The sequence below is a fragment of the Aulonocara stuartgranti genome (assembly GCF_965226115.1).
Source record: "Aulonocara stuartgranti genome assembly, chromosome: 7".
Lineage (NCBI taxonomy): Eukaryota > Metazoa > Chordata > Actinopteri > Cichliformes > Cichlidae > Aulonocara > Aulonocara stuartgranti.
Window position 1 is genome coordinate 58,397,996 of NC_138945.1, and position 13,398 is coordinate 58,411,393.

The 13,398-nt window shown below is 37.5% G+C and overlaps 1 protein-coding gene across 6 annotated transcripts in view; it reads right to left on the minus strand.

Moving 5' to 3' along the window:
• The window catches only part of lysmd4 (LysM, putative peptidoglycan-binding, domain containing 4), a 199,531-nt gene that overhangs the window by 119,884 nt on the left and 66,249 nt on the right, over positions 1 to 13,398 (minus strand). The window contains exons 1-2 of one of the 6 annotated variants that reach the window (XM_082538453.1): positions 2,482 to 2,683; positions 664 to 729 (exon numbers count right to left, since the gene is read on the minus strand). The exons of 1 other annotated variant lie outside the window; for it this stretch is intronic. In XM_082538453.1, the coding sequence (XP_082394579.1) occupies positions 664 to 708 (45 nt within the window). In that variant the 5' untranslated portion in view covers positions 709 to 729; positions 2,482 to 2,683. Of the gene's footprint in view, positions 1 to 663; positions 730 to 2,071; positions 2,194 to 2,481; positions 2,684 to 13,398 lie in introns of those variants that run through there. 4 more of the 6 variants (XM_082538456.1, XM_082538452.1, XM_082538455.1 and 1 more) reach the window with 4 other exon arrangements.

Sequence of the window (13,398 nt, forward strand, 5' to 3'; positions counted from 1 at the left end):
TGAGGCTCAAGACATTAAAGTGCTAATGTTGCCCACATAGAAGGTAATCTACATGCATAGTACAAAACTATCAGAGGCAAAGGAGGCTGCTGCTCCTCTATTTTTGAGAGAGAAGAGGGAGGTCAAAATAGACACATATAACAAAACGATGAAATTAAATTATTACCAGGTTACAGCATTATTTTTGGAAAGACTCCATTGCTTACAATGTAAATTTAAATGCCTCAATAGCCATATCTGAAGGCAGGAGGGGATAGGGCAGCCTGGGTTAATGTGGGAAGCAGGGCAGCCAGAACCTGCTTAAGGGTACTTATTTTATTCTGATGCACTTTTTTTTTTAACTCTAATCTGTTGCTGGCCAAGACAAGTAAAGTGAAGGTGCTCCAAAGTAATCACTCAACAAACACAATACAGTAATTGTATTGATTTGGTCCAACGGCTCTTAATTTCTGTTCCACAGTATTGTGGCAAAGTAGTAGCCTATTAATATGTGCAAAGTACTTTCAAACACATCACTAAAAGTTGTTTTCAGCATAACCTAAAATAAATCCTGGGTGATTATGTTTCCAGTATTTTAGCCAATGCAACATTTAAACTGGGGTTGCAGAAAAAATTCGGACATTATATGTAAAAATAAAATTTAAGTCATTCAGCAATCCTTACCTTTAAAAAATAGTATCTTCTCCTGTCTTGGACCTCTTTCTTCATCTGTGATATTGTTTTATCTCCCTGTGAAACAGAGCAGCTACCTGTTTAGTAGGGGTGCAACGATACACGGTTCGGTTCGGTTCGATACTTTGGTGTCACGGTTCGATATTTTTTCGATACAAAAAAATGTTCATGCATTTTTAATTTGTCATTTATTAAAATTATAAATATATATTTTAACTCAAAAGTACAGTTTTTAAATTTAACCCTAACCCTTGTGCGTGTTTTTTATTTTGACAGCGAATGCGCACCTGCGGACCACTTATGTGCACCCCTGGTTATTTAGCTCGTCATATTGCAGCCACAGAAATTCTTTTGTCCATGAAACCATAAAGCTGCACTTTCTTTTTGCCTTATAGTCTGATTTGTCATAACTTCTCCGTTTTGTGGTAAGCTTTTCTTTGGCTGTCACTTCTTCACCCTGACCTGTCTTATTTGGCTCAGCAGAACTGAAATGCTTTTACACACTCACTCACATAAGCTCAGCGATTCTCTGCGCGATCAACCTCTCACATGTTTAAGCTGCGGAGATTTCACTTGTCATGTTTGCATAGTAAGCTAACGATTAATAAGACGATGTCAGAGGAATTGGTGCACAAATTATCATCACTCACAGATCAGTGCTGTTGCTCTCTATACACAGTTCGCACGATTGCAAAGTGAAAGCAAAAAAACAAGCGCAAATTCAAACGCGACTTCAATATGTCACATATTGACAGTGGCTCACCGATGCCAATGACATAATTACCCAGCTACATTTCTGAAAGAATGCAAAAGCATTGACATATATTTTTCCTACAATAGCCCGATGGGCAGGGAAGAGATAGATTTTGGTAGCCCAACTGAAAAAATCGCTAGCTCCAGGACATCGGGCTAGCGATATTGTGAGCCCTGTATCTGATTGAGGAATCACTCATCTTTGGAAAAGAGAGTTTATTACAGAGAAATGGCTCTTTCCAAAATAAAAGCTATACTATCCGCTTCTTCTGGGCTATATTCTCAGCAGCATAAGGAGAATCATGTGCTAACAGCTGTCTAAATGGCTCGGCTAAAGTTAGTAGCATGCTTGCTTTTTTTTGTCTGCTTCCACTTGTCTTTGCACTAGGATGATGTCGGCGTAAATGTGCAGTCATATTCGTCGTGTTCCCACTAGTGCTTTCAGGTTAATCTCGTTGAAATGACCTTAACGCCACAACACGGCAAATCTCCGTTAACGAGCTACCGCCGATCGCCCCGTGCATGGGGCTAGACGGCCAACACCTTAACGAGCTAACTGCGCTAGCACACTAGTTCACACCAATGTAATTGAGCATTGCATGGCACATCCAACATACTGTTTTACTTTAGTCCATGACTCGCTTACCTTCAGGGTCATACGTCACATGAAAACCAAAATAATTCCAAACGCCAGAACTGAATGAGGGTGCGGGAGGTGCCCTGCGCTCTTCCTTCTGACTATGCTGTCTGTGTTGAGCGCTCAGTGGATCTGCGCTCGACAGTGCAGCCTAGGCGGAGTAGTCGAACACAGATTCACTGAGCGCTCAACACAGACAGCATCGTCAGAAGGAAAGTTGATAAAATAAATTACAAATGTTGTATTGTTCGATACATATGCGTACCGAACCGAAAGCACTGTATCAACGGTTCAATATCGATACGAATATCGTTGCACCCCTACTGTTTAGCTAGGGAACACATTTTCTGATAAGCTGCACAGAAACAGTTGGTGATATTTGTTTGGTCTATTAAAAAGGTGCATTTGAAATTACCTACCACTTCAAAAAAGCAAAACAAACTTAATCTCTTCCTGCTTTTTCGTCTTCTGCTAACTTAGCTAGATGCTAAAGTCTCGTGACTGTAACTTTATGTCAGTCTGCACCTTGAAGGCCGGAGAGTGACTGAGCAAGTACTTCATGCCATCACCGAAGGGAATTCCAGGCCTCAGCACGTGAAAAGTTAACTCATTTGACAGAAAGATTAATTAACCTGCCCATCATATTTAATTGCTCATTAAATGAAGATGTTGGAACACTGATCTGGATTGTTCATTCCACTTCAACCCCTGTTTATCATAAAGGCTAACCTCTCTAAACATTAAAACCTAGCAACAGGCAAATTATTAATTAATTAATGCTGTTACTTTTGTGTTGTGGGACATAAGGGAGGGTGTCACTCGCACTGGGATCTTTAAAGGGCAAGTTTATCCAAATGATCATAGCCAACATTGGCTTCCACTATTCTACAAATCCTTTTTTATGGGTTATGTTCTTTTAAGTGTATACTGATAATACGTTCATGATTGTCATTTTGATCAAAGTACTTAATGGTGTTTTCTTATTCTTTCTACAGTTGGTCTAATAAGAGATATTGCACTTAATAGCAACTACTTTCAGAAAATTTACAAGACAGCACTTGTCCCTTGGAAACATAATTTAATACACCATTTACACCTGTCATCATTTAATAAAAACAAAACAGTTTATTTGTTTTTTATTTCTGCAGAATTGTTCACCATTTTCTCAACAGACCAGATTTTTTTTTTTCCTCCTCAGACGCTCTCGTTGACTGTAATTTTCCTCCATATAAGGTTTATATTTTGTGGAGCATAATCATTGCATCAAAATGAAGTAGAATATGCTAATGACTCTAATTGGACTACTAATAGAGACTGTTTCCCCAGCTTTAAGCTTTTGGGGGGTCTGTGTAATCAGTGTAGACAGTCGTTAAGGGAATGGAGAGGCAACTAGCAATGTCAGGAGAGGGCCCAGGCGGTTCCGGCTGACACTACCCCAATCTTCCAGGACCCATTAAATGGCAGTTTCAACACATTACCAACCATAACATCCTTGAATATCACTGATTTTATTTGCAGTATCAAACATTTCATTTCACGCACCATTAATGGAAAAGTGCTGAGGTTCTAATGCTGCCAAACATTTAGTAACTACCTGGACTCAGAGAACCAATTAACTCCAGCGACAACATGGCCAATTAAACACACAAATAGGTGAGTCCAGCGCTGGTTACTGGCCTACTAATTTACTTTTGAATAAACCCAAGCAAAAATAGAAAGTCAGTCACCGAATGACCAGTTAAAGTGGAAGGAATAGCATGCAATTTGGAGGGTGAAATGTAAGATAATGTACAGTACCTAAAATTTAATAGATACAGTATGCTAGGGGAAAAAATTGAATTGTACAAATAAACATCGCAGGAATAGAAAGGAGCAGGTTTGAATAAGAAGTAAGATATCTTTAATTCAATTTGGCATGAGTAAATAAACCCCCATTCAAGTGGAACTGGTTTGGAAACAGTGAAAAATAAGATTACAAGTGAGATGATGTGGTGTTTCACTGTAATATAATGATCCAACTCTGAATAACTTGTTAATTTATAAACACATTAGTGTGTTATTTGAATTTATATTGCATTCATCTCATTAGCATTCAATATACATGATCAGGTGTGCATTGTGTGCGTTTCCCTTTCTGTTTCTATCCTACAACCTATAGGTGATATAAGCTGAGGTGTGTTGCTTATGTGTTCATACTAGAGTAACCTTACAACCTCATCTAAACTAGGTAATATTTTTTGTATTGATTTTCCACCTTTCTTGTAGTGATGCTTTCATTGGAAGCCAAAACGTGTCAATACACACCTGACAAACTCATATCACAGAGGAAGGCAAAGAAAGGATAAGTTGTGGATGTTATTTATGTGAGACATGTCATATCATAGCTTGATAATAGGGTACCAGAGCCATTTCATCTGTATGGGTTAGTGTAGTGTGAAGACAACCTCAGTTCAAGCTGACTTGATTGCCTATGGGGTTCAGCTGATGAGCAGCATAACAAAATCACTGCTGCGTGTAAATTCTTTGAAATTTTATTTAAAACACAACATAACATACTGGAGTACAATATTCATGGTTTAAGCAATCTTGAATTAAATCACTATTTTTGTTGTTTTTTTACTACAGTATATTAAGTTGCTGACATATCCAGCAGGCACAGAGCTAACTTATTCAGTTTCTAGTAAGTCACGTTATTTTCTCTTTATGTCAGTTTTCAGCTGCATTCACATTGAAATTTAGCATTTCTAAGTAGCTAATGGATGCTAACTATATATTCAACAGTGTAAGTGGCTGCAGACCTTCTTCCTGTCATTGAAGCAAACATTTCAACAGGTTTGCAAGTTTATTGTACACCATTGCAATAACTTTGATCATGCTGTGGTCTCCAACCACTGTTTTCTCCTAGTTTGACTGTAACATAAGCTTCTGCTATTCCATTAAACTCAACATGTACTCTGTTGTTCAGCACTAAAACCAACTAAATCTGAGAGAAGCCATAAACAGCCCTGGAGAGGCCTTGTGTCATTAAGACCTAATCATTATCGCTTGGCTCTTTCTTGGAATGTCAGTGTTATGTAACAAAAAAAATAAATAAAAAATCAAGGGAAAAAAAGACTTTGGTATTAATGACTATCATCAAATAGTTCAATGCTAATAAGGGATGTAAGCACATTATAGATAAAACAAAAAACAGCCCAAAATAGTGGGAAACAAAGTTTTAAGTACTCCATGGCCATTTGTGAATGCAGTCAAGCAGTACTGGGAGCTCTCCAGCTGTCTGTGAGTAGAGATCATTAATATTATTGAATTGTTCATAATACCACAAATCGTTGCTTCAGACCTACATTCTTCAAAAGTCATTAAGTTTCTATTTATTAAGCGGTGCCTACCAAGATGCAGCCGAGATTGCAATCTTGTTCTAATGTAACTTTTACGGTTGTCCAAACTTGATTTTTGTTATTGCTGCAGTTACATCCCATATGGAAAAGAAATAGTAAAAACCTATATGATTTACTCATGAAAGTGGCCACGTTCTCATTACTTTCATATGTTGTTTTAGTAAGTATCCAAAACATACAAGTTTCATTATATAATTTTTCAAGGGATCTTATATCTGTTTTCACCCTTGTATGCTTTTCATACAAGTTTCACACAAGACAGATACAAACTTTATAAGATTTATATATATCTTTTCCATATGGGATTAGTCTAATGATTTCTGGACATATTAATTATTGATGTATGTAAATGACTGATTTATCCAAAAATCACATTCTTGCAGATCTATGGTGCTGGTTTAAGAGTGGCAGTGCAGCTGAATCATTATAATCTAGGGCCAGATTTCTGTACCTGATAATGATTAAGAAGCATAAGCAATGAAATATTTGGTTGCATATTGGAGAGTATGTCTTACAAGGAGCTTATATGTCAAATCACCATTCACCAAGCCTGGCCTAGATTTGCTCTGTGTTTTAGAACAAATTTTTACCTCATTGGTTTATATATTTATTTTTTATTTGGCTGTTGAGCCTGGATTATATGGGAAAATGTGTTTTCATTCTGTTATGTATGCTTGAAATGCATGATAAACACTGGGATGTACGCCGTTTACCCTTGAACAGTTTCTCTGTTCCTCTGATTCTCCGCTCATTCAGTTAATTAGATCTACAATTATCTGTACAATGGCAGCATATTGTTATTCTGAATACTGCGAAATGCACGTTTTGTGGACAAGTGAAATGTTCGGATTGCAAAAACACTTCAGTATGTATAATACTAATGAGAAGTGCTCATGTTGATGACTACCTCACAGTTATACTGAGCCTCTTCACAGAGCACAACAGCATGGCACAAAGTATGTTTCTATGTGCTTGTCACTGAAACTCATGTATGGACATTTAAGAAATACTAAGAAGAAGAATAATCATATGCGCCATATGGATAATATGTTTCTTTTGTTCTCACATAATTGACATGTTGGTTACATTTTTTTTTCCAGTGGTTGAAATCATTTTTGGTGTAAAAACTTAAATGGTCCCATTCCATGGTAGCTTCATAACATTTAGCAGTCATACCTCTGAAAGACTTTTTCAGTGCCCCACCCACTGCTCTCCCCTTGTGTCTCTTACTCGCAGTTTCCATTCTACTCTTCACCTAGACATCTAGGAGTATCCTACCTTATTGTTTAGGAGCCACAGGGTAGCCAAAGGCCAGGTAACTTGGATTTGACTGGTGTATTCTCTTGTCCCAAAGGACATAAGATACAAATCAAGTTGCTCTGACCCCATTGTCCTCTCCACACTCCTAGTCCCCTAAAGGCAATACAGTGGCATGGGATCCTTCATTCCCTTTATTTATTTTTTTCCCTTTGTGTGGCTTCTGCTAAAGGCATAAGGTGCATACATTTCCTTGGGTAAACCACTCGACATTTGGGTCTAGTGTCAGCCAACATTTTGATTTTAAAAGGTGTTTACCTATCCTGATAGCTTAATAATCAGATGGACACGTTCTTGGTTTGAATCTCCATATTAATGAACACATTTTTTGATATATAAACAGAAATATTTTTCTTTTGAACCATCACCTAAAGAAACTGTTCCTACCTTGCAGTTTAAGGTAAGTGACTTATACATAGGTGTAAAAAAGTATACCCAAATTCCTCTGCAATCTGCCGTCTGAGGCAGACAAGTGGCTTCCTCACACTTATGTTTGGCTTAATCTCACCACATAAGCTGAATTTCTCTTTGATGTCACACTGGCCTTTCTCCGTCTTAATGAAATCAGTCTTGACTTAGAAAACAAATAAGCACATTTTCAGTCTGTGTTTGACAGCAGATCATGCCGGTAACCTGTGACCTTAATTTTCTATCCAAACATATATTCATAGGTGGCACCCTGTCTTTTCTTGATGGAAAGTGTCACAGGTGTTGGGGTCTGATTAAAAATATGATAATGTCAGTATCCTTGTTCAGTCTTTTTACAATGCAATGAAATGAAAAAATAGAATCCTAACAGAATCAAAAATCTTTATGAGCAATTTTATGAACCTGTTTCAGTCAAATGCAATTATCTTCTCACTATAAACACTGCATATGTCAGATATATTATATGTTTTAGAATGTATGAAGTCTTTTTATGATATTCATTAAGAGCTTAATGATATAACTGTATGAAATGTAATAAATATTGAAGAATTTGTAAAGATTTTTAGAATATATTTTTGTAAAAAAATGTGCGTGTGTGTGTGTTTATAGATAGATATACAGAGAGAGAGAGAGAGCTCTTGGGGCAGTGACCCCAAAGCTTGGTGACTTTCTCCAGCAAATCCCAGGAACAACATCCACGATCTCTGTGCAGAAGAGCGGAGTCCTTGGAGCAGCAACAAAACTGTGCCGAACCCTCAATCTCCCAGGCCTCTGATAGGGACCTGAGCTTTAAGCATAACAACCACACACCGTGGGGAATTGTTTTTTATATCCGAACACGGTTACACCACTAGCACCAGCTTGTAAATGTTGATACAAGGCAAAATGGATTCGTACTTTCACATTGTTTCCACCAACTTCTGATCCTACCATCTGAATATCACAAATCGAGATGCATCAGACCAGGCAACATTTTTCCACTCTTCTATTGTCCAATTTAGTGAGTCCGTGTAAATTGTAGCCTCAGTGTTTACTATTCTAAACTGACTTTAATCTGGTGTGGTCTTCTGCTGCTGTAGTCAGTCTGCTTCAAGGTTCAACATGTTTTGCATTCTAAGATGCTCTTCTGCACAGTTTGGTTGTAATGGGCAGAGCAGTCTGCCTATTCTTCTCTGACATCTGACATTTTCAGCCAGTGAAAATGCAGTGACTGCCACTCACTATATTATATTATATATTTTTTTATTTCAGGTTATTCTCTGTAAACGATCTTTGTGTGGGGAAATCTCAGTATATCAGTAGTTTATTTAAATTCAAACTAGCCCTAAATCACCTTTCTTCCATATTCTGATACTCATTTTGAGCTACAGCATGTTGTCTTGTAGACGTCTACATCCTGAATTGCAGTTAGTTAGTGCCATGTGATTGTCTGATGATATAATTACATTAACAAGCCGTTGAACAGGTGTACCTAACAAAGTAGCCAATGTATATTGCCACTGTGTTTGTTTGTCAGCCCAGTGGATGGAACATTTGATTTATGTATGTTATGTTTTGTTTTACTTCATATGTTTATATGTTTCATATGTTGTTTGTTTAATTTGAGACAAAAAAAAAAATTAAATGAATGAGAGGTAAAACTTGAGGGGGTAGGGACAAATAAGTAAATACTTCAGCCTACTCCTTTTCAAACAAATAATGGAATGATATTTTGTAATGATTGTGAAGGCACATGTTTGAAATGTTTGAAATAAAAATGAACTGAACTGAACATTACTGTCTAATTTCCACCAGCTGTATTCCCTCAGTGTGTCCTCTCATACTGATACCTTAGTTTTGCTGGGATATTGATCTTAATGAAGGTCTGCGGGCCGGACTTTGAATAAGGGATTCATATGGAACCAGAATGAGTGACACCTGTTCCCTCCTCTTAAATCTGCATCCAGAGTTTCTCTTCAAATCCTTGTTGGGCAATAAAAGCCATGTTTTTATGCCACGATGTCTGTGCCCTGCTGGACTGCTTGACCTCTTTATCACAGCTTTGCACTCATTTTTATTTTTTAAATGTAGCAGTATATCGTTTTCTTTCCCAACATATAGACTCATTTTTCCCCATTGATTTCTGTACTATAAGTAAAATATTGCAGTGGCTTAAAGCTTGCTTTAAGTATCTCATCGATCATCTTGACCATAAGTTTTATTAATGCCAAAATTACATATTACGAATATAGTAGTTCAGTTGGTTAATTAATAAGTTGCTACCTGGGAGCAATTTGTTACCCTTTTTGTAAGTTTAAAGCATGTTTTTTTCTTTTAGATTTCTGTTTATAAAAGGGGGATTAGTCATTGTTTTCACTGACTAAATATCTCTTTTAAGGTAGGTTAGAAGATGCAACAGACTATAGGTCTTTCTACTCTGATAGAAGATCTATAAAAGATGTGTTTTTGACTGTCTTGGGGATACTTGAGAGAGTAGGTCTGTTTAAATTGTAATTGTTGGAGCTGTCTACATGAACAACAATTACTCCATATTTGTAAATTGGAGCTGCTTAGTGCTGGACTGAAGCAGCTCCACTGCTGTCAATCAGCCTGTGGCTCACTGACAGCAAGGGAAAACTATTAAAATGCGAATAATATCTGGGCTTAAGTGCAACTTAATGTCTCAACTTTTAGATAATTAAAATTGTTCCCAAAATGTAGTTTTTAGGAAAAACAAACACTAACTTCCAGGTCCTCCTCCTTTCCTCGCCATTAGGTCGATGGCCATTAATTAAGGCATGAACCTGCATGGTTCATGTGGTGCCGTATTGCAATTTCATTTTTCTACATTCTACACAATTTTTTGCCAGTTCTAAATGTTAACATGTAGACAATTTAGCCACTTTGCCAAAGTTTTGTGCATAATGGAAGTATCTGAAGCTGAACAGTGAATGGCATACTTAAATATCACACAGATAATTACAATATCTGCCCCAAATCACTGTATTTAGGAAGCGGCATTCAGGTTGAGCATCTGATTCTCGTCAGACGAGGTAAATACGAGGCAATACAGCCCTTTACCCCACCTTCCACCACCATCCTTATCAGCACATTTCCTACAAAGGGTTAATTCAATCATGTCAAGGTTCTCTGCTCTGTTGCTTGCCTCTGCCATCATACTTTAGGCGCAGTGGAGCGTCTCTTCATTGATGGCACCTTTGGCTTCACAATAGAAGCTAATTTGTTAGAATCTTTCACAGGTCAGAGGCTGCTTAAAGGCGAGGAGGGCGCCTTGGCCACCGGAAAAATAAAGCCATCCACTGAGTTGGAGGGGGCAAATTAAATGCCTGGTCATTTTATGATGGTAGACATACAAAACATAAATATCCATTTTCTTTACTTCAATAAAGTCCATGGGATCTCGCCAGCCATCCCAGTTAACACAGGTTAATAGATTGATTCCAGTGACATGGATCATAATGAACAGTAAATTGTTTTATCTCTTAAGTCTTATTTGGTCAGCCAGGAAAACATATGAGGTAATATGGCTGAGGCTAAATGGAGCGTATAATAGATCTCTCACTAAGGCATAAGGATAGGTTGATGGCAGGGCTATGATTAATGAAAATAATAATGCTCTTGAAATTGAAAATTTTCTCTCTCTCTTTTTTGGCCTTTTCAACTCTTTCCTGCTATGGTCATTCTGACTGTTCAGAAGAGTGACTGATGTGTGGTCGCTAGTGTCTTTATTTATGTTTATTAGGTCATTTTCACAGGAAAGTCTGGCCATGATAAAGACTCTAGCTTTCTGTGAACTCTTAATGGCCAGATGTATGAGGCTCTAACAGGGTGGTCTTTTTGAAATTCAATTTCTATGTTAAAGTATTGGCATAAATGTAATGATGACACTTCTTTTTTTTTCTAATATTATGTATTATACTACTGATAAAGCTTACATTGCATTTATTTTAGTATATTTTAAAACAGAATTCTCAATTTTTCAATCTCACCTTGCGTTTACTCATTTAAAGACATCAGTTCAGTACTGCAGCTCCTGCTACCTTCTATTCACCAGAGGCAAAAAAAACCCCCAAACTTGCAAAAAATCAATGACTTTTAATTCTGCACTATTGATATGCTTAGATAATGCAGCAATTGAACTGTGCCTCTGCCAGTGGTGATGAGGAGTAGTAGATGAAGAGTAATTGGGCCCTGACCCTTGTGTGCCTCGGCCACCGTATCACCCAAGCTTCCCCTAGCATATTCTCTCCTACAAGCAGGAGGGCTCATTTCGCAAACCCTCAGTGGTGGCAAGGTGATAAATTACAGTTCTTAACTATCATTGATTACTCAGTGTTTCTCCACTTTCTGTGACAACTGTTCAGTCACTCTGAATGGCTCTTAATGGCACATTAGAGAGAAGAAAGCATATAGTTTCCCGAGCATTGATTAAACTTGCTTGTTGCTTAATAAAGACAAACTGACACTTGGGTAGCCTGTGACCAAGTTGAGACATAAGACCCATATCATGTACAGCAATGGGATAACACATGGGCTGCCCCCCGAAAGTCGAAGTATCAGTCGAAGATCCCTGATTCTACTCAGATGCCTCAAGTTGAGCATTTGTTTATCCATTTGACAACAAGCGCTGTGCTTACTGTTAACTGATGAAAGAAATAGGAGATTGAGGGCAGTGATTCCAGGTGGGACTTTGCATTTAAGGAACATGGCCTTGTGGGTAATTTGTAGGGGTGCAACGATACACAAAATTCACGGTTCGGTTCGATACTTTGGTGTCACGGTTCGATATTTTTTCAATACAAAAAAATGTTCATGCCTTTATAATTTGTCATTTATTAAAATTATAAATATATATTTTAACTCAGAAGTACAGTTTTTAAATTTAATGTTGCTGAAACAACAAAATAATAAAAAGAAAATATCTGATCGAGAAATCACTCATCTTTGGAAAAGAGAGTTTATTACAGAGAAATGACTCTTTCCAAAATAAAAGCTATACTATACGTTTCTTCTGGGGTATATTCTCAGCAGCATATTAAACATATCAGGTCCCCATAAGGAGACTCATGTGCTAACGGCTGTCTAAATGACTCGGGTAAAGTTTGTAGCATGTGTGCTTGTTGTTTTTGTCTACTTCCACTTTGCACTAGGATGATGTCGGTGTAAATGTGCTGTCATATTCGTTGTGTTCCCACTAGCGTTGTCAGCGTTAATCTCGTTAAAATGACATTAACGCCATAACACGGCAAATCTCCGTTAACAAGTTGCCACGGATCGCCCCGTGCTTGGGGCTGGACGGTGTCAACACGTTAACAAGCTAACTGCGCTAACGCACTAGTTCCCACCAATTGAGCATTGCGTGCCACATCCGACATACTGTTTTACTTTCGTCCATGTGCAGTGCAGCCTAGGAGAAGTAGTCGAACGCAGATCCACTGAGCACTCAACACAGACAGCATCGTCAGAAGAAAAGTTGATCAAATAAATAAAAAAGTTTGTATTGTTCGATACATATGCGTACACAGCAAATCCAGCATGTCCAAATCAACACTGTCGGATTTGATTTCAACACTATTAAAGTGTCTATATGGGTCCACACCAGAGAGTGTTAATTTAACTCTTTTTGGAGAGTTGGTACGTTAACTCTGATTTAGTGTTAAACACCAAATCTGTCTGGAGTTGATAATTTAACACTTGGTGTTAAGAGTTAATATATAAACTCTCAAAGAGTATTTTAGTTTAACTACGTAAGAGTGATCTTCTAATTCATTCTAAAAAGCGGGAATTTTACTGTTCTGAACTTCTAGAAATTTCTTTTGGGAATAAACATTTACTAAAAAGACGCAATGGTTTTTGAAAAACATTTATTCTGAACTGTGCACCACAATTTCAAAACATTTTCTGAAAGATGTAACAGTGTACATGTTCTCACTTTCATTAGAATTTTGTTTATCAAAAGGTCTGACATGGTAAATGCAAATAACAGCATTCTCAACACTTATTTCTTCAATACAATATGCATGTCCTTCATTCATCCCTTTGTGGAACTTCAACGCACTTCTGCTCTCCCCCATATTCCATCTTCACAAGCATATCCTGTGTGGAGATTGAATAAAAAATTAGTTGACACTAATTAATGGCACAAATAATCCAGTAAACAATTGCAGCTCAGTAAAATAAAAAAAGGAATCC